Source organism: Falco punctatus (genome assembly GCF_963210335.1).
Source record: "Falco punctatus genome assembly, chromosome: 17".
NCBI classification, from domain to species: Eukaryota; Metazoa; Chordata; class Aves; order Falconiformes; family Falconidae; genus Falco; species Falco punctatus.
The window spans coordinates 8079695-8106360 of record NC_137597.1 but is presented as its reverse complement, the minus strand read 5'-3'; the positions used below and the strand labels follow the sequence as shown (position 1 = coordinate 8106360).

Sequence of the window (26666 nt, the reverse complement as noted above, 5' to 3'; positions counted from 1 at the left end):
TCTCTTAAATTAGGGTGATTTTGTAAAGGAAGGTATAAATTTTGCCTTGTAGATTAGTATATTTTTCTAGCACAGAGGGAAAAGTTGTTTGGGTTTAGTTGATTGAAAGTTGCCTCATGCCAAGTAAAAAGAGATGATGGGTTTTGTCTCTGGAGCTTGCTTTTCTTTTAGCTGCTGGAAAAAAATTGGAACCTGTTAAGATACATTAAAACTTCCTGCTTTAGCAGCTCTGTCAGACCATTGTTTGACAAAGTATTTTGCAGTGTTATAATAGAAAATCTGGGAATAAATATGTATTAATCGGCCACTGCAGCACTGCTTTTCCTAGTCAGTCTACAAGTAGCACTTGCCTTGTAAAGGTGCTTGACAGTACATTGCAATATTGATTTTAGTGGGTTTTGGTTTTATTTTTTCTCCAGAGTAGTGATTACTTTCATTGACTGCTACGGCAGCCTAATGGAGAACATTTACTTTTGAAATTAGTGCTATTAAAATATTAACAGCCTTGAATATTCCTGCTCTGTTCTTTCATAGGCTTGATCATAAGTATCCTAAAAGACACACTTGTCCAGAAAGCGTGGTCTCCTAGGATATGTTAACTAATTTTTTCTAGTTGGTTTCTTTGCATCTGTTTTGTGCATGATGTGAACTGGTTAACAGATGTGTCTTGTTCTACCTACCTGTTCTCTTCCAGTAAGAGAAGACTTTGCTATTAACATGCTTTATTGCAGAGTATCATTTTAAAATTGTTCTGTGTGCAGATGTGAATTACAGATGAGTAGGGCAACTGCTTCATCTGCCATGAAGTACAACTGAGAGTTTTATGAAGTCATTGAAGGGAGATCATGCCAAGTGGAAACAACAATTGAGTTTAATCTCCTGTTTACTTCTACCTGAAGTCCTAATAGTTTGCATCAAAGGAGGATGAATCACCATTTCAGTAGCAACATGGTCCAGTCTTCAGTTTAGAATTCCAAGGGAAAGAATTGCAGGAGATTCTGTAGAAAGCTGACATTCTTTTAGCAGCCTAGCAGTGTGCAATCCCTCTAAGTTTTCAGTCCATGCACTTTGGAAACCAGAGGTACAATACAATATTAAAAAAAAAATAATCGGCTGTAGCAGGAGCTACAGCAAAATTTTAGTAGTATTTAGGTAAGTGTAGATTTTTTTCTTTTCCTCCTTAAAGTGGAAATCTGATTTTTAACTTAAAATAGTTTTAGAAGATCTGCAGATCTCTAAACATTTCACATTTTGTGGCCTTCGGGCTTTAGTAATGCTAAGCTTTGAGTTACAGTACTTAAAACCTTGTGATGTTGGCTGTCTCCAAGAACTTTAGACTGTTCTTGAAAAAGCAACTTTTAACATTGAGACTGAGGAGTCTAAACTCTTGTAGTTGAAACTTGTCTATTGCTCGTACAAACAGAATGAACAGGAGCAGAGCAGTTTCTGTTGAGAGTAGTGTCCTCCTTGCCTAAGTCTCTGTTGCTGTACCTGAAAGTACTTTGAATCAATAAACAGTGTTACTGTAAATTTCATCATGTATCCAAACAATCTTCTCCTGTTAGATTGTAATGTTCTCTTAGGTTTTACAAAAGATGATGCTACTTTATTTTTCAGTTGTGGTTGGGAGGTAGTATAGGTTACTTCTAATGCAGCTTATAAGATGCTTCACTGTAATTGTAGGAGTTTTCTGCCAATTTGAATGTTGAGATTTAGTGTAGTGAAGAAGGGAAGGCATTCTGGGAACTGACGTTTTGTCTGTTGTTAACAAATCGTGTTTCAGAAGCATGGAGTTTACTTACTGCAGAGCCAAGGGGTGGCAAGTGACTGACAGGAATCTTGGGATTTCGGGTAGTATTTTGATAGTTGATCAGAAAAGATGAAAACTCTTGGAGCTGCTTAATTCCTCTTGCCATTTTCAACTTAGGCATTTTGCTTCAGTTGGTTGTTAATTCCTCTTGTGATGCATAGTATGTTAGGAAAATGCAACTGATTTCATTATTTTCCTTCAGTTGTAGCTACTTGCACTCTTTACAGATGAAATAATGGCAGGTAGCTGTTTGGTCAAAGGACTTGGAAGGGAATTATACGCTCTTCACTTGGAAGTACTGGGGGGGAGCTTTTTTAACAGCAGTATTTTCTTTTGAATTGAAATAATTCAGTCAAATATGAGCCATATATTCTCAGCTGAAAAAACTTTTTCTGGAATAGTTTCTTTTTTGTGTCATTTAATGTGTGTTTAAGCTATTAGTGCATTTCCCTCATCTAACGTTAACAAAATGATTTGTCAAACTGAAGTTTCTGGTATCTCCTTTAGCTGGTGTTCTGTAGCTTGCTGCTTTGTGAAATGATGCACTGCATTGTCTCCCTGTGTAGTTAGAATTCATAAGTGACCCATAGAGGTTCAGTCTTCTGGACGCTTACAACAATTTTATCAGTAATGAAACATTTTGCACACTGATTGGCATATGTATAGTTCAAATTTTCTGTGTGCTTTGTCATATTTTTTTTTTATAACTTTACATCTAAATTGGGAACCCTTAGTTTTGGCCCATTGCCCCTTGGTAATTGGTATCTATTTTGCATGTTGAAAAGGTATCAGTTTCTGGAAGAAGCTTTTCAGAACCAGAAGGGTGCAATTGAGAACCTATTGGCCAAACTTCTTGAGAAGAAGAACTATGTAAATTTTGCAGCTACCCAAGTTCAGAATAGGTAAGTTACCCCCAAATGATTAACTGTTACTATTACATTGCCTTTTTAATGAATGACAATAAGATGAATGATGGGATGGGACTAGAATAATACTTAAGTTTTAGTTGATTTTGTAACTTTAGTTGTATTGGACTCTATTTTTTGAAATGTTTTCTTCCCTACAATATTGTGCCTTTTCTGGAAGAGAAATGCCAGAGATGATGTCTTTTATGGCAACTTTGAGTAGAACCAAAGATGTGACACTTCTATTACATTTGAGGGAGGGGAGAGTAAAAAACAAACAAACAAAAAAAAGGCAAGGCAAACCCATCTTACGGTTTCTGATAAGTTCAGCTCTAGATGACAGAAGTATTGGCTGTACAGGAACAATTTTTTTCCTGAAATGTTTTTGTTTCAAATGAATGCTTCTTTGATAATTGTATAACAAAAGCTTGTTTTGAAATTGAGTAGGATATTGTTTTTTTCTTTGGTTTTGTTTTGTTTTTAATTAGGCAAGCAAAACTTAGTGTAATTACCTGAAAGGAAACTTCTCCTTAGATAGTTTAAGAATTCCAGGGTTAGCTTAAATTCAACGTCGTGTAGAATATTGAACGTAGACGCAGAGAGAGGACCTGACTGCTGCTGGCTTTTCACCCACTTGTGGTGGTGTGGTGTGCTGGAGGTCAGGGAAATCTACTATGATTCTTGGTGGTTTTGTGAGCCTTCTGCAACTTCAAGTCACTTGCAAAATGACAGATCATCTGGAGATGAGAACTACAAGGGTACAAGGAAGTGTACTAAAGATAAAAGAAGAAGTTCTGATGCAAATTTTTAACTCCTAGTGGTACCATGTACATTAAAAAAAAAAAAATTGTAGGGGAGGGAGAACATGTGATGTGACAGCGGCAGATGTGCAAAGATGGAAGCAATGGAAATTTTTATGTGCTGATTTGGCATGGAATTCTTTGAAGGGACCCAAAAGACGATACCATCGTGGAGCAGGACAAGCTGTAGAATTGTTAGATGTTTGAAGAAGAGACAGAAACCCAGTTACATGGGAAATAATTAAATGGAAAGCTCAAGAATTGTCACAAAGCATTCTCTGATAAGAGTTCGTGGCCAATAATGGGTGGTGCATATAGAAGTAACACATTGTAATGTTTTTTTTGCCTAAGAGTGTCTGGCTTCACTGAAAATCTAAGGAATTTCTGCAGCATGTTTCTGGGTAGTGGGGAGATCTTGATTATTTGCTGAGCCAAATGGGTAGTGCAAGTGAGACGATAGTTTACTTTGACATGCCATTCAGTTCCTTTGTTGAAGTGTAAGGTGCAAAATTCATTATCATAAAAACTTCAGGAAATGAAAAAAGTGTATTACAATAATGTTGTCAGTGTTAGCAGATGGTATGAAATTGCTATCGTATGTGATCGTGAAGCGTAAAACAGCATTGAAGGAGTAGCTGCCTACTGGAATAATTGTCAGGTGCCAAAGCAGAGGATGGATGCCTGCTGACTTAATGAAGGGTTGGTTGAATGTGTGTTGGTGTAGAAGGCCAGGTTGTGCTGTCACAAAAAAAGCACGTGTCCCACATGTGTCCAAGTTGCCTTAAAGGGCATTTGACACCAACACTGAAGGCTGTCAGACAAATGAGTATTGGTCTTGTGATCATGTCAGGATGAAGGACACCACAGGTTCAGATGCCTGATCTAGTAGTGAAGAAGCCCTTTAGAAAAGGACAGTTTAAGTCTTTACACTGACTAGCCCATGGCAAGGCATTGTGCTCTGGCTCCTATGAGCGAAGGAAAGAATCCTGCTGCAATGCGATGTTGCCATTAGATTAAGGCAGCACAGGATCAAATAAATCCAGAATTTGTAACAGAGTTTAAGAAACGCTGTATTTCATATTCTGTGGACAAAGCTCAGGATGATTTGCTTGAGTCTGAAGAAGGTAAGAATGGTGAAGGCAGTAAAACTGAGGAAGGATGACAGTGATGGAGACAAAGTATGAGGTATTAAAAAACCCAACCAAATGGCAGTAGTAGTGAAGCACAAGAGAATAAAGGAAACTAATGTCTGGCAAAACATAAGTGAAACTTTTATATCCTTATTGTGTATTGATTACAGGTATGTAATAACCTTTTTGTTACAGGATTGCGGGGAGGAGTTGGAGGGGTCCATCTGAAATTCAGGATTGACTTCCTTTCTGGTTAATATACAGTAGCATAAAAATTTAAGGCATTGTATATAAATTCTTCATAGCGAAAGAGACATGATATGGAGATAAATGTATATGTGTACATACACACACCTGTGGTCTTGGCTGGGTATGTCTCTGTGTGTGTAAACATCTATTTAAAGTGTATAAACCACAAGGACTGTTTCATACTATTTTAAATAAAACACAAGTTGTTAAATGAGATACCATCTTGATATGAGACTGTAAGATTTTAATTTCCAAAATGAAATTTTAGATTACTTTTTCAAAAAAGTTAATTAATGAAGATTTCTTTGTTAGAAATGAAACAAGCTAAAAATTTTGCTTATCTCGGAACTTCTTCAGTACAGAAATTGCTCCTTTGCTGTTCAAGGGTGGGCAGATGCCTGTGGTGTTTAGTGTTTGGCAGCATAGTATAAAGTGATTGCCTGACGATACATGTCTTTTGTTTGTTTTTTAGGATAAAAGAAGTAAATGAAACTAACAAACGAGTAGAACAGGAAATCAAAGTGGCTATATTCACCCTCATCAATGAAATCAATAAAAAGGGAAAATCTCTCTTACAGCACCTTGAGGTACAGTTATAGAGATACAGTAGTGTTGTTCACTGTTTCTGGTCTCCTATTGAGAGCTCACGTTCCATGTCTGAAGACAATTTGTTTGGTGTGACTACAGGTGTTGCAATACTACTCTTGCCTATGAATAGTGTGTTGGAGTTAAATCTCGTTTCTCCTTTCAGTAACTAGAGCCTGTGGCTCCTTTGGTTTTACGTGTATGCCTCGGATTCATTCAGAATCAGGCTTATCATAAAGGAGTGTCTGAAAATCTAATTTCTGTGTTCTATTTGCCATATTTCTTTATTATGACATAATTCAAAGGTGTGTATAATCTAGTCTTTTCCTCAAATAGCTTTCTAAGGCTCATGTAACTGTGTTAGCACTGTTAGAATTGAGTTGCTTCTTTTTGTCTTCTCCTGATAACTCATCTAGAAGTTTTTTCTTCAGAGTGTAAACTCCTAGAGCCAGGTCTGCACTTTGTCTTGAGCCCATAACGAATTGATGCAATGTGTTTGATGCAACTTTGTTATGCTTTGCTCTCTTGGTTGTGCCAGGTCATTCAAATCAGTTTCCCTTATTTTGCTTGTGTAAGGTGGTGGCAGCAGGGAAGCAGACAGGCTGGTATTAATTTTCACCTGCAGTGTAATGCTGACTGCTTTGCCTCTAAGACAGCGGTGGTCCTAATGGCAGTTGTTTGTATTTATTTCCTTGGTAATTTTCACAGCTGGTGTTGCTGTCTAATAAATCCTGACCCTTTAAGTACACCTAGGTTTTCAAAGACATACTTCAGTCTTACATATTTGAACATGAAGGTGTAAAGCTGGTATTTTAAGTTGTATGGATTGGCATCCTAAAGGAGGCAATGACTTTAAACATACTTTCCAGCTAGTGCATTCTGAATAGTAATTATATTCTGACTTTTATCAGATGTGTGAAAATTTAATTTACATTTACTTTTCTAATCTGAAGAAAGGAATTCCATCATATGAAGTTCATAGCATATTGTCAGTCTGCCATAATGTAACTGAAAAACTTAAGATCAAGTTAATTACATTAGATTTCTTCTGGTTAAGGAACAGTTATTTGGCAATGAAATGGAGTATCCCTGGAAGAAAAGAGTATTTGATTAGGAGTGAAATAAGTTTTTAAATTTAAAATTACATGAGTAACTGAACTCTGGCTTTTTTTGTTCACCTAGCATTTCTTACAAGCTAGAAGTATTCCATTGCAAACTTCCCTTTTTTGTGAGGTTGTAACAGTTGCCCAGTCATGTATTGTTAAATTTGAATCCTGAAGATTCAGTACCACAACCCAGATTTTTAGCACAAGGTTTGCAGCTGGCAGGGTGTCAAGGGCTGAAGACTTCTCAGAGATTGGGCTGCTGAGTTTACCTGCCGTACCTGGGAGGTGTTTTGAGGCAGTTTCTGGTTGACAGGGTATTCTGAGTACCTAGGCCACTGCTGTTGCTGCTCTGCAGCTCCGGTGGTGGCAGTTGCGGGAATGCCAGAGCACAAGGACGGACCTGGCAGTTCCATTGCGCCCCAGTCTGGGTTGCTCCCCAGTTGTCATGCTGCTAGGCCTTTGGCAATGTGAGAAGGAGAATTGGTCTTTAATAGTTAATATTTTCCTGGGATAAAGCAGAGGCTCTTTGCTGAGCCCGCTATTTTCCCTGCACTTTGATACATTTGGGGAGAATGGTAGAGTGGAATAATAGAGAATTACTCCTTGATGGTTCTAGCCACATTGAATGTGAGCATTAGGATAAGCTGCTTTGCCTATGACGTTTTTCTTTTGCTCTAAGAACTGCGATTAGCTGTTTACATTTTCCCATAAATCTGAAGCCCCCTTTGTAATAAAGTTTTTGGTTTTTTGTAGAATGTAACAAAGGAGAGACAGATGAAGTTAATACAACAACAAAATGACATCACTGGTCTTTCGCGACAAGTGAAGCATGTGATGAACTTTACTAATTGGGCTATTGCAAGTGGCAGCAGTACTGCTTTGCTGTACAGTAAACGGCTGGTAAGGAAGTATCCTCTAACTTGTCTGTACAGTGCAGAGAATGTTTAGTCGAAATAATTCTCTAAGTTTTGTGTGGCTTCACTAGATTATATCCAAGGAAGAGACAATGAGTTTTTCATGCTCCGTTTAAAAAACAAACCAAAATACACTTTCTGTAATAACGGGATAAATTTCCCAACTGTACACCATTTTTCATTCCTAAATTAAGGACTCAACAGCATTATTGTAGAAGGAATGGGGTCAAGCTCTGTACAGGCACCTCAGTGTCTTACTTGAGTTATTGCAGAAATAGTATTATTGTGTTACAGTACTACTCTGTAATCCTTTTTGTTGAGTAAAATATTAGTTGTACAATGGATGATTTTCCTGGTGATTTGAGTACTTCCCAGGCTACTAACCAAACTTGCTATTGACAGTCCTTGTTGGTGACCCAGCAGTCTAAACTTGCTGGGCAAATGCACACTACTTGATGTTCTTATTTTTTATTTCATTGTCATCAACAGTCTTGTTTTTGCTTTCCGTTAGATAACATTCCAGTTACGTCATATTTTAAAGGCACGTTGTGATCCTGTCCCAGCTGCCAATGGAGCAATACGCTTCCATTGTGACCCTACGTTCTGGGCAAAGAACGTCGTTAATTTAGGTGAGACAATTGTGTGTGTGTGTGTGTGTTCACTTGAAAAACTGCATTGAATTAAGTGTGCTCATCCAACATGAGTGAGTTGCAGCACAATAAATCTGTTAATGCAGAAGATCAAAACTCTCTTGACTTAAACCATGTAGTCCTGATTACCTTCCTTATCTGCTCTGTCTTTTCTATTAGTGAAGCTTTCTCTACAGGTTTTGGTTTCCAATGGGAATGGTTCTAGCAATGGCCCTTTTTTTTTTTTCCTTCCTCTTAATGTGGTTCTGATGGTTATAGTATAACACGCTAGTGCTAAATGGGAGCATCAGTTTCTGGAACAAGCTTTTTGGGCAAGTAAATAGAATCAGTTTTGTCTATCTGAGCTTATTTAGCTGTATATGAGTTAATACTAGATGTCTTAATGTGTTGGAAGTTGCATGAATAAGCACAATTAGGACTGTTGATACGAGCTAAGTTCATGACTAAGTACCAAGCTAGTCCATGTGATTGCTGGGAAGTTAAGTGAATTAAGAAGCAATGTTTAACTAGTTTTGTATTCTGAGAATGTCTGATGTGTTTATAAAGGTGAAGAAAACCAAAGCCTCATAATGGGAGGTACGCTGCCCTTCCTCTGTGTGCGATGCTAGCAACTGCCACAGGGTGGGTTATGGCACTGTAGCTGTAACCTTTTATATCTGAAGTAGTTTTTTCAGTGCAGCTCTTTATTCCTCTTTTAATTTACAAATACTAGGTGTTGTTGGCTGTTATCAGATGTGGTAATAATGTGCTCTTTTAAGGACATGAGGTATTTAATTTCTTTGCCTCTTTACTCTTGTCTTATCCTACAGCAGTGTAGTGTGACAGTTTTTCTTCCATATTAATCCCCTAATCACACTTTCCAAAGAACAGGTTTTGAATGAGAGAAGAGGAGGTGAGCTAGAGTGGGGAGAGCACAGTGGGTCTGTACACACAGAATGTCTGTTAGCACCTGCTTGTGAACTTTTTCTATTGGATAAAAGCCTAACAGAAAATCTCATAAAAGTACTAGCTTTTCCTGATGCTATTGTGTGTAGTCACTTCTTGCTGTTAAGTCCACTAGCCAGGTTTTGGTGTTCTTGTCTTTAGTCAAGGTGGTTTATGTGCACAGTAAATAAACTTTCCATGTTTGTTTCAAATAATGGTTTAAAATTGACGCTATTCCTTCATCAGCAGTTCTTCAAGCAATTTTTGAGTACTGTTACTTTTGGAGATTAGTCAAGAAGGAAAAAAGCGAGGCTTTCCAGAACAGAGCTTCAAATGTTGTTTGGCTAGGAACCCAGGGCAGCTGGGGGAGGCATATATAGGAAACAGAACAGAAACAGAGGTCAACCTCAACAGAAAGTGAGACGCAGATTCAAATGAGTACATGTGCAAAGTACTTTCTGTCTTTACCTAAGGAAGCAAAGCCCGGGAATAGAAACTTTCTGCTCAGTGTGTCTTTTTGCTGTTGTCAATTTGTTGTGAACACAGAGAAGTCACCTGTGTCTGTCTTGTCTTTTATGCTGTGCTGTTCCAGTTCTTTCAGTCTTTCCTCACAGGTCATGTTTTTAGTTTTGCAGTTTCTTCTTCTTGTAGTCTGAGTATTCTTTTTGCTTCTCTCATGTGTGGTTATGGAGACTTACAAAAGAAAATTTCAAACTTAAATTGCTCTGTTACTACCCCTGAGGAAACTGAATTAGAAACATCTGAATATACTGTATTTATCAACCTTTGGATGATGATGGAGGCTTAACTGTTCACTAGGGGGTTTTTTTGTCTTGTTTAGGTAACCTCGTCATTGAAAATAAACCAACTCCTAGTTACACTCCTAACGTAGTGGTTGGACAAGCTCCTCCAGGAACAAACCACATCAACAAAGCTCCAGGACAAATTAATCTAGCGCAGCTTCGACTTCAGCACATGCAGCAGCAAGTGTATGCCCAAAAGCATCAGCAGCTGCAGCAGATGAGGATGGGACAGCCAGCTGGGTCAGTTCCCAGGCAGACAAGTCCACAAGTCTTACAGCAGCAGGTAAGTCTCTTGTATGTGATTATTTCACCTTTTACCATAACACCAAGACTTAAAATTGCCCTATCAAATAATGAACTTACGAAGCAGTTAAATGTGAAAATCTTTTGAAATTTGACATACTTTATATGTGACAGGTATTGGCTTTTCTTGATGTTATGTAACTAGTAAACCTACTACTGTGGAAACAGATTGGCTTCTTTTTTCCATGTTAAAAGCAAAAATTTTAAAAAACAAAAACCCTTGCAGCCTCCCAGGTTGATCAGCATGCAGACCATGCAGAGGGGTAACATGAACTGTGGGGCTTTCCAAGCACATCAGATGAGAATGGCTCAGAATGCTGCTCGTATACCAGGAATACCACGCCACAATGGACCACAGTACTCCATGATGCAACCTCACCTTCAAAGACAAGTATATCCTGTGTACACGCTTCATTTGTGCCATTGTGCCAAACTTTCATTACAATAGATATACCTCCAGCTGTAAATGTGTTATTCTGTAACACTTGTAACAGCAGCTACACACATTTATATGCTTTTTCATGTTGCGTACTGTACTGTGACATTTTTGCTGAACATAAGAGAACTCAAACCTTAACAATGAAAATTAATTCTGATGTTTGTATTGCATTTTAGTACTGGGAAACAAAACATTTCCCTTTTCACTTTTCAGTGACGTTCAGCTTTTGGGTTTCTTAGAGAATAGTCAGGAATAGTCAAGTTCAGAGTGAAGTTGTGAGGGTTTTTAATGAAACCAAATTCTAAAGTGTTTTTGATTTCAAACCTGAAGCATGATGCAGAGCCCTGCATAGTATTAAGAATAAAAATCCTTGACAATGATTGTTAATGTGACTGGAAAACCAAAAATGACTTTGTAATACTTGAAACAGTTACTCTCTAAGACAAAAAAAAAAGATTGTAGACAGACATGTGGACTCTAAAGCTGTCTTTGGCGGAAGTAATTGCTTTAAGAAAATATAACTATGTATGAAAATAATTTGGTGGAAGTTGTGCTGCATATTTAAATATCTAGCCACATAAAGTGTTTTTTCTTTTCAAGTAAATAAAAATAGCAGTTGCTTTGCATTCAGTGCTATCAGGTTATATTGATAGAAATGTGAGTTTGTATGTTCTTTGCCCCCCCAGTTTTTTGTTGAGGACTGTCACATAAGGCACATATTGCAATCTTACCTGCAGTCTGATTTGTCTGTAATGCAGTCATGGTCTCTTCTCTTTTGCTTACAGCATTCTAACCCAGGGCACGCGGGGCCTTTTCCAGTTGTTTCTGTGCACAACACCACTATTAATCCAACTAGTCCTACTACAGCGACGATGGCGAGTGCAAACCGTGGTCCAACGAGTCCATCCGTTACAGCGATCGAACTCATTCCTTCTGTAACAAATCCAGAGAATTTGCCTTCCCTGCCGGATATCCCACCCATCCAGGTCAGTGGAGAAGGTCAGGTACTTAGGCTGTGGGTGAAGTAATGACCTGCTTTCCTTTCTGTATCTTTTTACTTAAGATGCCAGTACTTGGCTGTGGAATGGTATAGTTAGTTATTGTTTAAAGCTGAAGAATTATAATCTTCAGCCCTTGACTTGGACATGCAACTGTTTTTACTGTGTAGGGCTGACCTGCTCAACCTGTGTTAACCTTCACATTAATCAGTATTTAATAGCTATCCTATAATAAAACTGACACTTAGATCAGTTAATTGCAAGTACTGTGTTCACTTCCTTTCTTCCATAAGGCTATCATATGGGAAGATATCACTAGAATAGTTTAAAAGTTGTGTATGTAGAATGCCCTGAATGGTGATCCATTCGGAGTTAAGGTTGCCTGGGACTTCTCTGTGATGTTCCTAAATGTTAACAGTCAGATGCAGGGAGTACAGGAAAAGGTGTCCCACTGCCCTACTTCTCTCTGTCCTCATGTTTCCCCTGCGCCCCAGCAGTGTGGCTGTCATCATTCCCATGTAATTGCAAGCTCCTGTCGCATACATCAGAGCCGGAGCCTGTGAGGTGCTGCAGAACACCTCAGCTGACCTCTGTGATTAATCTTGAGCTGTGGTGGTGTCTGCCTGGAGATTCTTGCTTGCGTGAGTGTGACTGTGGCTGCTTCCATTTTTTTCACTTCATCTGCACACTGCTGGTACTCACCAGCTTGGTGTGCGGTGTGCCTTGTATTCTTTGCAGTGGATAGTACTGCACACAGGCGGAGGTAGATTTTGGTGAAGTCAAGCTCATTTGGAGAGGTCAGAAGCATAATTTAATGTATGAGTCGAGGCAAAGAAAGTAAAAGCAGGATGTTTTCTGCAGGAGTGCCTGGGAGGCCAGGGACGGGAGGATGTGTACATTGAAATGCCTGTATAAAGCACGGGAGATTTGGTCATGATGCAGGAAACAATTGCCTTTAAAAACAAAACCTAAATTTCATCCAAGCAGATGGTCTGCTGTAAGACCAACAGCACCTTTTAAACTCATCTATAGAGAGTCATGTTCAAGCGTTGTTTTCTCATGAGGCTGCAGGTAATTTGCTAACATAAGAATGGGGGGGGGGGGGGCGGTGAAGGACCACATCTCTGAATGTGATCGACCTGCAGTGCTGAAGCTTTTTGAGTCGTTAAAACACAAGTATAATTAGTTATGACTGATTCAGCTGTACATGTCTGAGGTTCATGATAGACTGGGTTGATAATAGTTGTTAGTGGTACAGTCTGAAACGTAAACATGCAACTTCTAGGTGCACTGAAAATGCAGAATTCTGTTAAGATGCTCTTTTTTATACCTGTTCATCCAACAGCTGTTAGGGGTTTTAGTTGATGAAAGTTAGATGGGAAGCTATCAGTCTTTCAAATTGCTTGCACGGCCATAAAACCGCGCTTTGAATACAGTGCATTTCAAACATGTTATTTGCAGTTAGACTGTCTTGCAGTTAATAGCTTTAAGCAATTACAGTAATAGGGTACCCGTTTCCTTACTTTTAATAGGTACTAAAATCTGTTTAAAAAGTGAATAGGAGGGAGGGAGATTTCATGTGCTAAGCAAAAACAAGTTCATGGTTTCCCTTAATATCTTAATTGTGGAATAATGTGACTAACACAGTTTGTGTGACTTACACACTGAACATGCGGGAACCAGAAGGTTTGGAATGACCTAGAGTAAGTGCAGCCTATGACCATACTGGAAGAACTCTGATATTTAGGAACTCTTGAAAAATCTTACTTTAAGTTTCTGACTGTGGGTTTCTGTTTTGAAAGACTGATCTCTGTATGAAACTGATAAAAATGTTTGCTCATGCCCCGAATCCTTCAAGGGGTAGTGAACAAATCCAGTAAACATACGGATCACAGTTTAAAGATGTGGAACTATTAAGAAACTTTAATTAGACCTCTCTGATTCAGACTTTTGTTTTTGCTTCTTAGCTTGAAGATGCTGGTTCAAGTAATTTAGATAACCTTCTGAGTAGATACATTACAGGCAGCCACCTACCCCCACAACCTACAAGCACCATGAATCCCTCCCCGGGACCTTCAGCTCTGTCTCCAGGCTCATCAGGTAAATGTGATGGGTATTTAAGTTGAAAATAATTACCTACCATTTCCTGCCAAAAGGGAAGTGATATTTTATTAGTTTAAAACTTATTTTGCTCAGAAATAAATTCTTCTGGAAATTTAAATTTTACCCTCCTTCAGAAATACCTTTATAGTAACAAATGGCTGGCACATGAATGCAGTACTCCAGGTACGTGTATAGACTATATTTTTGTCCTATGTTACCACAGTCCTTTTTTCTGGTTTTTGTGCATCAGAGGAGGTATTTCAGTTATTGCCCACAAATGATGACTGGCTAGACCATCCTGAGGTTTGGGAAATAGGTTTATAGACTAGCTTAGTTACAGAAAAAGTTATACCCAACAGTCATTTGAGCAAGGTCACTCTAAGTATAGCCAGTTGATGATAAAGCTTTTTATATGCATATGAACAACTAGAGTTCCTAAACCCTAATGTTAAGTTATTTAAACACTGAAAATGTCCATTTCAGTTAGTAAGAAGCTGATTTCAGTCATTTAATAGTGTTTCTCTTTGTCTTCTCTCTGCAAGATTATTGTAGGATTCTGTGAACGAATTGTTGCAGCAGTGGAACTGACTATGTTTCTCAACACCTGCATGTGAAACATACAGGGTCTGCTTTTCTGTATTGGTGGATGTCAGTGGATAGATTTTTGAGGATTTAATAGGCTGAGGATTATAGCACTGTTTGGGTTAGATGAAATAATTATTGGGTCACTAACAGTGTGTTGTCCATGTTTTTTTAATGTGGTGTGCTTGACCTTTGTTCTGATCAAATGACTGAGAGGGCAGCTGACTTATGTGAATTATCAAATTAGGATGTTCTAGCAGCACTTCTGGTGTTACTCAACACTAGTCATATATTTTACTACAGAATGTAAATTTGTACCAAGTCAACTTCTACACTTCTTCACAGGTTTATCCAACTCCCACACTCCTGTGAGGCCACCTAGTACCTCCAGCACAGGTAGCAGAGGAAGGTGAGTATGTTACGTTAACACTGCCAGGCTGAAAAGTCAGACATGAAAAACTTTAAAAAAAAAAAAAAAAAATTGCAGTGGGTCAATAGGGCTTTGATAAAACTGTGACCCAATAGTGGAAGAATGCTTACGTGAAGAAGATTCCTGCCCCCCCTCCCTTCACTATGATTCTCTGCTCTCTTGTAAACTTGAGCTATCTTGTAAACATTCTGACATGCTTTGCCTTTGAAATCGTTCATGAAACGGTCACTTAAATTTCTTTGCTCTGATGAGTTGTCCTCTTATTTATATGCTGGTGTTTTTCTAGCTGTGGCTCCTCGGGCAGAACTGCTGAGAAAACTGGCATTAACTTCAAGTCTGACCAAGTGAAAGTCAAGCAAGAGCCAGGGACAGAGGAAGAGATATGCAGTTTCTCAGGAACAGTAAAACAAGAAAAAACAGAGGATGGCAGAAGGAGTGCTTGCATGGTAAAGTTAGTTTGTGCAACAGTATGTTATGGTTTTCCTAGCAGCGTGTTTAAGAATTTGGAAATAATAAAACAATTTTACTCTTAAGCCTTATATTCTGTTAACAGCGCTGAAGATTGAGAAGTATTTCGCTCCCTTGCAGTACATCCAAACTTTAAGCGTGGGCCAGCTCGAGTGTTGAGCTGTCTGTAGTACTGCTAAGATTGCTCATTACTGGGAGTTGTGACATAGGTACTAATAAGCTGGCAGTGTGACTTAGACATTAGCTCACTGGCTTATGTTGAACAATTAAACATTAAATGGTGGCAGATGCTTCCCTTCCTGGTTTGGACAGGAGTTGACCTACTGATGTGGATGCAAAACACAGACAGTCCTTGTCAGTTTTATGTTATTACACGTAGTTGCACACTGAAAGTAGTCGGATCGAAAACAGAACTTAATCCGTTTGGTCCATGTTGAGGACTTATATATATCCTTTAATACTGTGCTCAGACAGGAGAGTCTGTCATGTAGATTTGATCTTTAGCTATTTAAATGAAATAATCTCCAGCAGTGTAGTGTTTGCTGCTTTTAATCCCTAACAAAAGCTGTAAGTCACCCATTAGTAGCTCCTGAACATTCATATGTATGTTGAGAAATCTTCCAATCAGTCAAAAATCCTTATGCCAGAGCATAAATAAAATATTTATGCAAGTAAATATTTTTTCAGTGTTTCCCAGTTATGCTTGATTTAATAGGATTGTGTACTGGGAGCAGGGTGATGAATTTGAGGATTTTTCCTAATGACAGTGAAGGTATATTTGTAACAGTCTATCAGTGTGTTTGGCTTGAAAGTTTGTTTATTGTATTGTACATCAGTAGAAGTGAGTGTTCTTGAAAGGATGGTCTTGTGAAAAAGTAGTTTTCAGTACTGTTTGCAACTCAGGTAATTGTAATGATTTGCCACATATTTTGGGAAATGAGTAGAGTACCTTTAAATGGTAGATGGCTTTTGACTTCCAACATATGAAGAAAGTTGCCAGTGTAAAACTGACTCTGATTTTCATGTTCTACTTTAATTTCAGCTTAGCAGTCCTGAGAGCAGCCTGACACCACCACTGTCCACTAACTTGCATCTGGAAAGTGAATTAGAAGCATTAGGAAGCCTTGAAAATCACGTAAAAACAGAACCAGCAGATTTAAGTGAAAGTTGCAAACAGTCTGGACATAGCCTTGTCAATGGCAAATCCCCAGTGCGGAGTCTGATGCACCGATCAGCTAGAATTGGAGGAGAAGGCAATAACAAAGATGATGATCCGAATGAAGACTGGTGTGCCGTATGCCAAAATGGAGGGGATCTGCTATGTTGTGAAAAGTGCCCAAAGGTGTTTCACCTGACTTGTCACGTACCAACACTCCTCAGCTTTCCAAGGTACCAGAAACAGTGTAATGGTTCCTGAGAACAGCTCTGTGGCCTCATTCATATGGCAGATTTCAACACAGTACCAAAACTGGTGTTTCATCCTCAACGTCAGCTAGTTCTGGATGATTTCCTGTCAGTAAAAAAATCTGACATTTCAAAGGCCTGCCTGATGTAATTGGTCAATGTTTATCTGATAAACGTGGTCTTTCAAAAGTCATGGTGATAAAGCTGTTGTAAAATATTAAAACATAGTTGGTAGAAGAATATGAGAGCAGGAAAAATGGTTGTGATCGGCAGAATTATCTTGAGCATTAAGGGTTATTCGTTATTTTTGGATATCCAGGTCTTTACTGTGGTACAGTGTAAGTCTATAAGAGCATATAGAAAAATCTTTATAGTCATCACTGATGAGACTTTGTCCCTGGATATCTGAATAATTCTGTTTATTTCTGTTTAGTGGAGAGTGGATATGTACGTTCTGCAGAGATCTGAGCAAACCAGAAGTAGAATATGATTGCGACAATTCACAACACAGCAAGAAAGGGAAAACAGCACAAGGCTTGAGTCCTGTGGACCAAAGGGTACGTGTCAGATCTGTAGGAATCAGTTTCCTAGAAAAAACTGCTTTCTGACATTAGCTGTCCCCCACTGTTTGTTGAAGATGGCTTTTCTGTGGCTGTAGCAAATCAAATATAGCTGTGGCTTTTGCAAAAAAATCTGAAACGAGAAATGAGACTTTTCTTGCTGTGACCACATATCCAGGTGTTGGTGACTATGTGGGAGTGAGTACTCCATTACATTGGGACTGTGTCACCTACTAGCTAAAACTTCATGTAAACACATATTCTATATTTAAATGCATCCTTTATCATGCATTAATCACTTCAGTGTTCTTAATTAAAAGTTCTTTGCATTTAACATTGATATAACCTTCATAAAATAGTTATGTAAGTTTGGTGTGTCAAGTTCATGCTGTGAGAGGTGCTAGAAGTATTTAGGTGCACTCTTGTGGAAGGTGCAATGACCTTGACAGTCAGAATTATTTTTTAGCTTTATCGATCAGCCCGTGCATGAAGTGTTAGAGCACTATCAAATCAAATTCCTCCAAAGGAATTACAAGGAAAGGAAAGAAAAATATTTCTACAGGGAATTCATAGAAACACTGGTTTCGGTTTCAGATTGTTTAGTTTTGTCTTGTGGGGAAGAGAATAAAATATTGTCTGCAACTTGGTCCTTTCCTGTTACATGTAGTTACGGTTGGACAAAAGTGGTTGTAGCTTGTGGTTTTGTTTTGGGGTTTTTTTTGTGATGTGACTGTATATTGGGTTGCTTCTTCATGTGTGACTTTAGCCCCAGACTTTTGTTTAGAAAGAAGAAAGCAAAAAGGGAGTATATTTCTGCTAACTGAATAGTAAGGTGGTGGTCTACCCTCTCAACAATGTCCTCCTAAGAATTTTTGATTTTATAATTAATCTTGTGGGGATTACATTTAAATTTTCTAGTACTAAGCTGCTAAAGTACAAACCTGTTTAAAATAGGGAGATATGAACTTTTGGGCCAAGTATAAATTAAGGATATTGACATGCAGCTGTTTTATTTCTTTGTAAGAAATGTGAACGTCTCCTGCTTTACCTGTATTGTCATGAGCTGAGCATTGAATTTCAAGAGCCAGTCCCAGCCTCGGTGAGTCTCCTGAAAAATAGTTTGTGATTTATTTTTTGTATAACATCTCTGAAAGTCTAGAGTTGAATTTGGGAAGGAACTGGCTGCTTTTACTTGAAGCATGTTCCCCTCGGTCAGAGAGAGACAGAAGCTGATTCTGTAGCTTCTCCCTGCAGAGGGTCTGCTCCCAGTCTCAAACCCAGATTTTAAAAAATAATTTCAATTAACAGTTGTTGAATTGGAAGAGGATGTCTCAGGATACTTGTGACGTTCAAAGTGCTTTAGGAGAGCTTTTATTTTTCCTTTGGACAACTTCTTAAATGAGAGAAACTGTTTTGGCTTTTTCCCCCCGCTGTAAAAGACATAACTATAATGAAAAGCACTGTGGTGCTGTGATGGCCACTGAAGGTTAGAAAAAATTTCTAAAATAGTTTGAGGAGAGGAAATTGTTCTCACTTGATGAACATGCATACAGTGCTTGATGAGATTAGCTGATTGGTGTTTCGATAAGTGAGGAAATTAAACTGCTTCTGTGAACTATGTAGTCATTGTAGTGATCAATCACTGCTTGTTTTTACAGATACCAAACTACTATAAAATTATAAAAAAACCAATGGATTTATCTACAGTGAAAAAGAAACTGCAAAAGAAGCATTCCCAACACTACCAGACTCCTGAGGATTTTGTGGCAGATGTCCGGTTGATCTTCAAGAACTGTGAAAGATTTAATGAAGTATGTTAACTTCCAATCTGTATACATTTTTTTAGATGAAGATTTATTTCAACATGTTTGTGCAGCTTCTGCAATTAAAGGCTCTGCTTCCAGTTGTAACTTCTGCTTATGGAGCAGATGCTGAATCAGACACTTGAAACCAAAATGAATGCAATTACAGAACTACCTCTGTTTTAGTGAAAGGGGAGGAGGCTGGCCTTTAACTTTAACAGAGGGAACTTAAAGTGCATTCACTGGTATGGATATGTGACTGAGGAACAGGGTGACCTTGTTACTGTACACTGCATAGATTGTGGAAGTGCTTAGGAAGCGTGGTAATAAAGACAATCAAGCAGTCCTCAAAACTGTCTCAAGCTATACAGGTTCTTACACTCACGAAACGTGGTAGACCTCTATTTGAGGCATCTTCTACTGAGGAAAAGTGCCTTTCTGAAGAATGCTGGTTTAGTACCTCATGCAGGCTGAATCCAGAAAAGCACTGTGTTCATTGTGGCTAAAACTAAGCTTAGCGCTTTAGCTCCTAGGTAGTTAGGCGCTCTCAAAAATCAGTTTTCAGTAGGTAATTTTTTATGGAGTCATACTTTTGATGAATGTGGAAAGTTGACTTGTTTAGCAATGAACCCATCTGATAATGAAATATTTGCAAGCTTACATGTGAAATGTGACTTGGGTGAGGTAAATTACTTAAGTGTTATTACTAGGTGGAGCCATGAAAAAAATATTCTGAATGTAAAAAAAAAAACCCAGTGTGGTATTGTGCTGAAACAGAGTAGGAGCTGAGATACGAGGGTATCATCATTTCTGAGATGCCTTTTAAAGCAAGGATGGCGGAAAGCCCTGGGGAGAAGGCATTGCAGGGAGTGGCTTTCTTCTGACCTTAGAAATGCGTAAAACAGCCGGTATTTTTCTGTAAAATGTAATCTGAGTTTTGCAGTGTTTGGGCTGCATTTCTGGCTCTGTGAAGAGGTAAATTGAAGGAAGTACACAAACCTACAATTAAAATCTCAACTGTTTCACAAGTACACTAGTAAAAATCAAGGTTAATGATGTAATGCTGTAAATGCCTACAAGCATTTGGGACTTTGACACCCCCGACTCCCTTATGTCTCTGTATTAGGTGGAGGTTAATGAGCACTGTGGAAGAAGGTGCAATTATGTGAACTTCTCAATCAAGGGAATTAATGAAGCATCTACTATAGAGGAAAACATGCTGCAGCTCTTAGGGACGAGTAAAACAAGGGAGCAATGACTGATGGATGTGGCGGCTTTTTGCTGGGTTTTGGTCTTTTTTTTAAAAAGGTGTTTCAGACTTGCCTCACTGTTTGAAATGCTGGCTCATGACAAACGATGAGTCACCCTGACCTCTCGTAATAGCATCATGCCTTCAGCCTCTAAGCCACATGCTTTTAAAAAATAGACATCAAAGTGGAGTAAGACCCCCAAGACTGTAGTCTCATGGAGTGCTTGTTTCTAAAGTGAGACTTTTCCACAATAATGTCAGGGCAACTAAAATTTATGAAGAAAGCAGTCATGAGTAGAGTGCCGTTTTGAAAATGACTGAGACACGCTTATTTGTACAAAAGTTGTGTGTTTTGTTGAAGGTTTATTTACCTCATGTCACCCTCCTAAGACTGTTTTAAATTTGCTTCCACTAAGTTTGAGAACTAAAGAGGTGTAGTCCATAACAAACTGTTTTGTTGTTATGGCTGACTTTAGTCATCCAATCCTGTGCAATCTCATAACTTTAGAAAGGATTATAATTTCATTTTTTTTGACTCTGGTATCCTTTTTAGATGATGAAAGTTGTTCAAGTTTATGCAGAAACACAAGAGATTAATTTGAAGGTAAGCGTTTCAGACCATGCACACTTGGTGAAGGGATGTGCATTTCCAACAGGTGAATATTCCTGTCTTCTTTTATTTACAGGCTGATTCAGAAGTAGCGCAGGCAGGGAAGGCAGTTGCATTATACTTTGAAGATAAACTTACAGAGATCTACCCAGACAGGACCTTCCAGCCTTTGCCTGAATTTGAGCAGGAAGAGGATGATGGTGAAATAACTGAGGACTCCGATGAAGATTTTATACAACCACGTAGAAAACGCCTAAAATCAGATGAGAGACCAGTGCATATAAAGTAATCTAACGATATGGACCTAAAATTTATTGTAAAAACTGTTATTTAAGTGATCCTGGAATATTATCATGCCTACAGTGGCCATCTTGAAGAAGCTGATAGCTTTTTAAACAGTATTAGATTACAAAAAACACTTGTACAGAAAAGCATTCTCATCAAAAGGGGGAAAAAACTGTATTGTAAATTTTTAGTGTTTGTTTGGGTTTTTTCCTTGATTCTTTGCTATATTCTTTCTTTTCCTGATGGAGGGGACACACTCATCCTGGTCTCACAGATAGAGGTGGATGAATGTTGGAGAGCAGCAGCTTTGGTAAGAGATGTTCCATGTACAGATGAGACTGCTTAGTAAAAAGTTCTGCAGGACTGGACCAATACAGTTACTGTATCTCGCATTCATGCTGGACTGCAGTGCAAACTGTAAGCAATGTTCCTGAAATCCCCTCTTTGTGTGAACTTCAGTGCGTGTTTGTCATTGCTTTTATCATCTCATTCAAGCGGTATCGTGAATAACTGATTTTCAGTGTTGATTGAATTATCAAAATTTGACTTTCTTTACTACATTTTATGTATAGCAAAAGGAAAAACAAAAATCATTAAACTGTTCTGAATTGGCAAGTGCAGGAGTGTGAGTTCTTGACAGATGAAAAGAGTAAACTGGTGGCAACGATCTCTCTTCGGTAGAGCTAGGTATATTTCTATCATGAATCCTGTACACAGAACATTTTAATGGCATTCATGGCAGAAGTCAGCATTGTGTCATCTGTCCCTGATCCCCCTAATGAGGTAGAATGTTAACCTCTAGTATTCATTGTCTAATTTTCTGTACTCAATACATAGACTGAAGAGGTAATAACTGGTTGAGGTGTTTTTCCAGTCTTCCTAAATATCAGTTTCTAATAGACCACTTGGCAAACAATAACCTAGTAACTACCAAATGTGTAAAATTTCCTGTATTCACTTTGTCTTATTTGTAAATAGTGAATTGAGATTTCTTGCAGATCAGCAATATTTGCTGAACTGTTTTTAAGCTAATATGTATTCTTATTGATTGTTCCTATCAAGAAAAGATTTGTAATATATGCTATTTCTAACATTGCATTCATTTTGAGGTTCTGTCTTATTTTTGAGTACTACTCAGAACTTCCTTCAGAAGCAGCTTATGAGCGAAATGTCTAGAAAGATTGGAATAAATCTGTTGATATTGGATTACTTGTCCATCCATTGAACAAAGCACTTGAACAGACCAGGATTTGGCTTTGAGTGGTTTCTGGTCAAATATTGAAAACAGAACAATTTCCCTGTTTCCCTAAACCCTCTGGCAGGCATCTCTGCAGTGCTTTCCTGTTGCATGCTGCCTTCGTTCCAGCACTTCTGGCTAGAAACAAGGTCATCACAAAGTAATTATACTTTGAACAGTAGTTTCCTTTATTGACAGAAATCAGTACTAGAAATGATAAATTTAATTTCTGGCCTTCATGTAGATCATATTTTAACAAGATGAAGAAATCACTCAATTGGATGTGGTCAAGTTGATAGACTAGAAATTTGCCATAAGACTTTGTGTGAATACAGCAATTCTGTGGTAGATCACTGGATTTTTGGTATACTCGGCATGAGCAATTCCTGTGACATTGTATACACTTTACCATAATGGTAAAGATAAATATTTTAGCACAATGTATCAAATTGAGATATGGTCTCAACAATTTTTATGCAAATCACTTAAGATTTGATTTCTTTTTATAAGAACAAAGTATATGTACATTGTGACTATACCTCTCACAATAAATGAGGGGACTGAAGGTATTAGTAACTTCAAGCTCACTTCTTTAGATTATGCAAACATTACACTTAAAACTCAAGCTGGTTTTTTACCCCATTTCTCAGATATTAACATAGTGCCAGTTTAAATTTATTTTTTACCAGGTTGTATGTGAAAGGAAAAGTAATTATACTTAAACATTAAATTGACAAATAGCAAAACTTTGCCCCTAGAAAGGATGATGTGTGTGAATAGGACACTCATAGTAACAAAGGATCGTTTAATGGCTCTGTGTATTGCCTATTTATGCATTTCTAGTTTCTCAGCTTCATTTTGCAAAGGAACATTATTAAAATTATCATGAAAATAAGATTTTTGTGAATTCTCTTCAATTGGGGTTACTCTTTTTATGGCGCTTAAGCACTCCAGGTTCTGTCCCTTCGGGCTGCAGCTTTGTAACCGTTTGCTTTGTAAGGCACCAGTCATGGATTCGAGTACTGCAGATACCCCCTGCCCCAGCTGGAGCACAGGACGAGCATGACGGCGCCCTAGACTGGGTCCCGGCGTGGGGAAGGACCCTGCTGCAGAGCTGCGGTTCGGGGCACTGCTGCAAGGGCTGTACCGGCTGTTTGCACCCAGACCCAGAGCGGGTCTCTGCGCGCTTTAGAAGAGTCTTTCTGGTGAGTTTGCTTCTGTGGCAAGGTAGAAGAATTGTCAGATGTTGTAGGCTAGTGACTTGGCCTGTATTCACCGTTTCACCTGCAAACTACAAGCGATGTTAAGCTTTGACCCTCATAAGAGCTCAAGCTTTACACTTGCACACAACCCACTGAACTTCTGGAACTGGTCCTTCTGTTCAGCTCATCAGTACTCAGTAGTATTATGTGGAGTTTCGACTTGTGTGCAAGAAATATTAAGTGGTTTTTATATAAAAGAAACAACACATTATCCTCCCCACCCCCGCCCCTTCATTTTGGAACTACCAGTACAGTTCAATGATTGGAAATCAGCGAAGTTCTATTCAAAACTATTTGAAGGGATTAGATAAGCTCTGCTAATACATTTCCTGATCCTGTAGTCTGTATTTGGTTGGCATAGGGCAGGTAAAGGTTTGCTCACTCAAGGCAATTTTTTGGTGCCACACTATGTAACTTGTTCAAGAGCAAATTCATGGGGTTTGTATTAAGAGGCCTTTGTGTTACTCTGAGCATCTGCTCTGTGCCAGATGATGTGTGTGCGCTATGTGCAAGTGGTGGTGTGTTTTACCCTGGCAATTAACGCGTAGCTTAAATCAGTAAAACCTGCAGCAGGTAAAATGTGGTGGGTGTGCTCAGTCCGCCAGCTCCTCTGGCTGTGTGATTGCAGCGTTCCAATGTGATAGTGAGAAGACAGTCTGGTGCTTGATGTAGCTGTGCTCTCATTTAAGACTCTTGTAAAAAAGACCATTCATGTCCTGATTTTTGTTCTGAATGACCCTGAAGTTTAAGTTAATCCAAAGAAGTAAAAGGCAACTTGCTTTTGAAATGAGTGAAAAGTGTACAGTATGCTACTTGTGGACTTCTCAATTACCTCAGCAGGTATCCTGCCATGTAATTACTAGTGATTAGTGATAATTTAGTCAGCTGAATAGGTTCAGGTCTTTTATTTAACTGTGCCCTGGAATTAAGTGGCCTATAGCATAATAAGGCAGAGTTACTATCCAAAAAGGATGTTCCCCAAACTTTTGAAAAGATAAAATACTCTGTCAAAGTGTAGAGAGGTTGGTTGGTGGTTGGTTGGTTGGTGGGTTGTTTGTGGTTGTTTTTTTGTTTTGGGTTTTTTTTTATGTGGAATGTCACCATTGCTATTACTTGTGACATTTGGCTGTGTTGGCATGCTGAACACTGGATCGTTGAAATGTTTTATAAACATTTCTGCAAGCCACTGGAACAGAAGTCCTTGAAATTTGCCCAAATTTATCACTGTTGTATAACCTAGTTTATTGGCTGACCTCTAAAAGGTTAGGCAATGGCAACAGTATTTTAAAGCTATGTGTATGATGTACTGGAAGTTGGCTTTTTCTTGTTTTTCTTACTCTCTTCCTTGGAAAAAGCAATAAAACTGCTTTGTCTGTTGCCTATCAGCATGACAGGAATCCTTTCCTTTGGATAGTGATTTTATAGGAAAGTTTGTATGCATATCACCAAGTCTAGCTTTTAAAAACAAAGTGTGCAGGAGTTATTGACAATATAGTGTGGCATTTTATTTTAAAAATTGGGGAAAGTTACATATTTTTTTAAAAAGTAGGTGTTTGAGTAAATAATGAAGGTACTTTTTTAAAAAAAAATTTATATGCCACAGTTTACATAGACATATTTCAGATAGAACATATGCATTGTATCTTCGGATATGGCAATTCCTTTTATTTTCTCAAAGTGCGTGTACAGTAACTCTTCCATCTAGTTCCTGTGTTGCTTATGGGGATCCTACTTTATATGCTTTCTAATGTAACTGAATTGAATTAATTTTCCAAATCGCAGTTCATTTGGGTATCTTTATTATAAGTGAACTATTAAATGTATGAAATGCAGTTTTGGCCTTTTCTATTGAGTGATCTTACAGCTCAAGGCTGCTTTCTTTAGAATTCATTGAATTTCTACAAGGAGAGGTACTAAAATATTTTATAAGTTTGACTTGTTGCAGTATTTGCTCTAGAGTGAGCTACATTTAAAAAAAAAAAGTGCATGTCTGCTAATGGCCTGCAAATGGAGGTATTTCTTAGGTTCAGAACACCATGAAACATGTATATAAGCCTATAAAGATTTGTGTGGTTGAAAGCCTGTTTTACATGTAAACGTACTCATGGAAGGGTTCAGTTCATGGCATTCTTTGATTCTTCGATTATTTCTTGCTTCCAGTAATGGAATTGGTTCTTTTTTGCACATAGTGAACTTTGCTCATCTTTTAATATGATTCTTCAAAAAAGTGCTGTTTCTGTGGTATTGTATTATCTGAATAATCATATTTAACTTTTTTTAAACAAGGTCACAATTTCTGATTGTTCTGTTCCTGTGTTTTTTGCTGGTGTGTAATAAAAAAAAAAAGTTTTTCTTTACATGGTTATTTAATACATTAGCTGCCTGTAAATATTTCTTGTTAAGTGCTCTGGAATGTGCTGTAGAAGTTGTATTGGATCGGTTTAAATAATTGTTTGAAAGCCATTTTGTTTTGGTTATTTCTATTAAATTAGAAAAATGACTCAATTTAAGTTTCTTCTTTGCACATCTGCATTAGGGCGTAAGATGCTGGTTCACATCTGGCAAAAGATTTTTCTGGTGGTGTGGAAGTCCCGCGGTGACACGTTACTGCAGCAGCCAGAGCGTGACCACCCGGGGCTGCAGCACGTGCCAGAGCCTGAACCCAACTCGGGCTGGGAGGGAGGTGCTGGGGTGGCAGCACCCTGCGCTTCCCCACGGGATGGCCTTACATGCTTACCCACACCCGGTACGTGAGCCGCGGGTGTGCTGAGGTTTGCTCTGGGGCCCTTTGTGCCACTGTCGGCTGAAGCTCGGCAGCGGGAGGTGTGAGCGGGGGCACGGGCCGTGGTGGGGCCAGGGTGCCCCGGTGCAGGCAGGATGGGGATGGCTCTGAGGCGCGGTGCCCGGTGGGCCCTGCCCCAGCAAGCGCTGGAAAAATGAAAAGGGAGCTGAACTCTGTTGCTCTGTAACTCGTTACCGCTCCAGCCGCAGCTGTATGATGCTCCTCATCCGCCGTCTCTGTCACGCTCTGCTCTGCAAGCTGGTCCCTGCGTTCTGC

The 26666-nt window shown here is 38.7% G+C and overlaps 1 protein-coding gene across 5 annotated transcripts in view; it reads left to right on the top strand.

Annotated features, from left to right (window-relative positions):
- TRIM33 (tripartite motif containing 33) overlaps positions 1 to 26113 on the top strand; it is a 40547-nt gene extending 14434 nt beyond the window's left edge. For 2 of the 5 annotated variants that reach the window (XM_080367834.1, XM_080367838.1), the window contains exons 5-20: positions 2596 to 2712; positions 5367 to 5481; positions 7339 to 7485; positions 8011 to 8128; positions 9915 to 10159; positions 10406 to 10570; positions 11404 to 11604; positions 13584 to 13716; positions 14647 to 14710; positions 15018 to 15177; positions 16242 to 16588; positions 17037 to 17160; positions 18188 to 18262; positions 18822 to 18974; positions 20768 to 20818; positions 20901 to 26113. In XM_080367834.1, coding sequence (XP_080223960.1) covers positions 2596 to 2712; positions 5367 to 5481; positions 7339 to 7485; positions 8011 to 8128; positions 9915 to 10159; positions 10406 to 10570; positions 11404 to 11604; positions 13584 to 13716; positions 14647 to 14710; positions 15018 to 15177; positions 16242 to 16588; positions 17037 to 17160; positions 18188 to 18262; positions 18822 to 18974; positions 20768 to 20818; positions 20901 to 21113 — 2428 coding nt within the window. In that variant the 3' untranslated portion in view covers positions 21114 to 26113. The other 3 variants (XM_080367837.1, XM_080367835.1, XM_080367836.1) reach the window with 3 other exon arrangements.
- Positions 26114 to 26666: the final 553 nt, after the last annotated feature.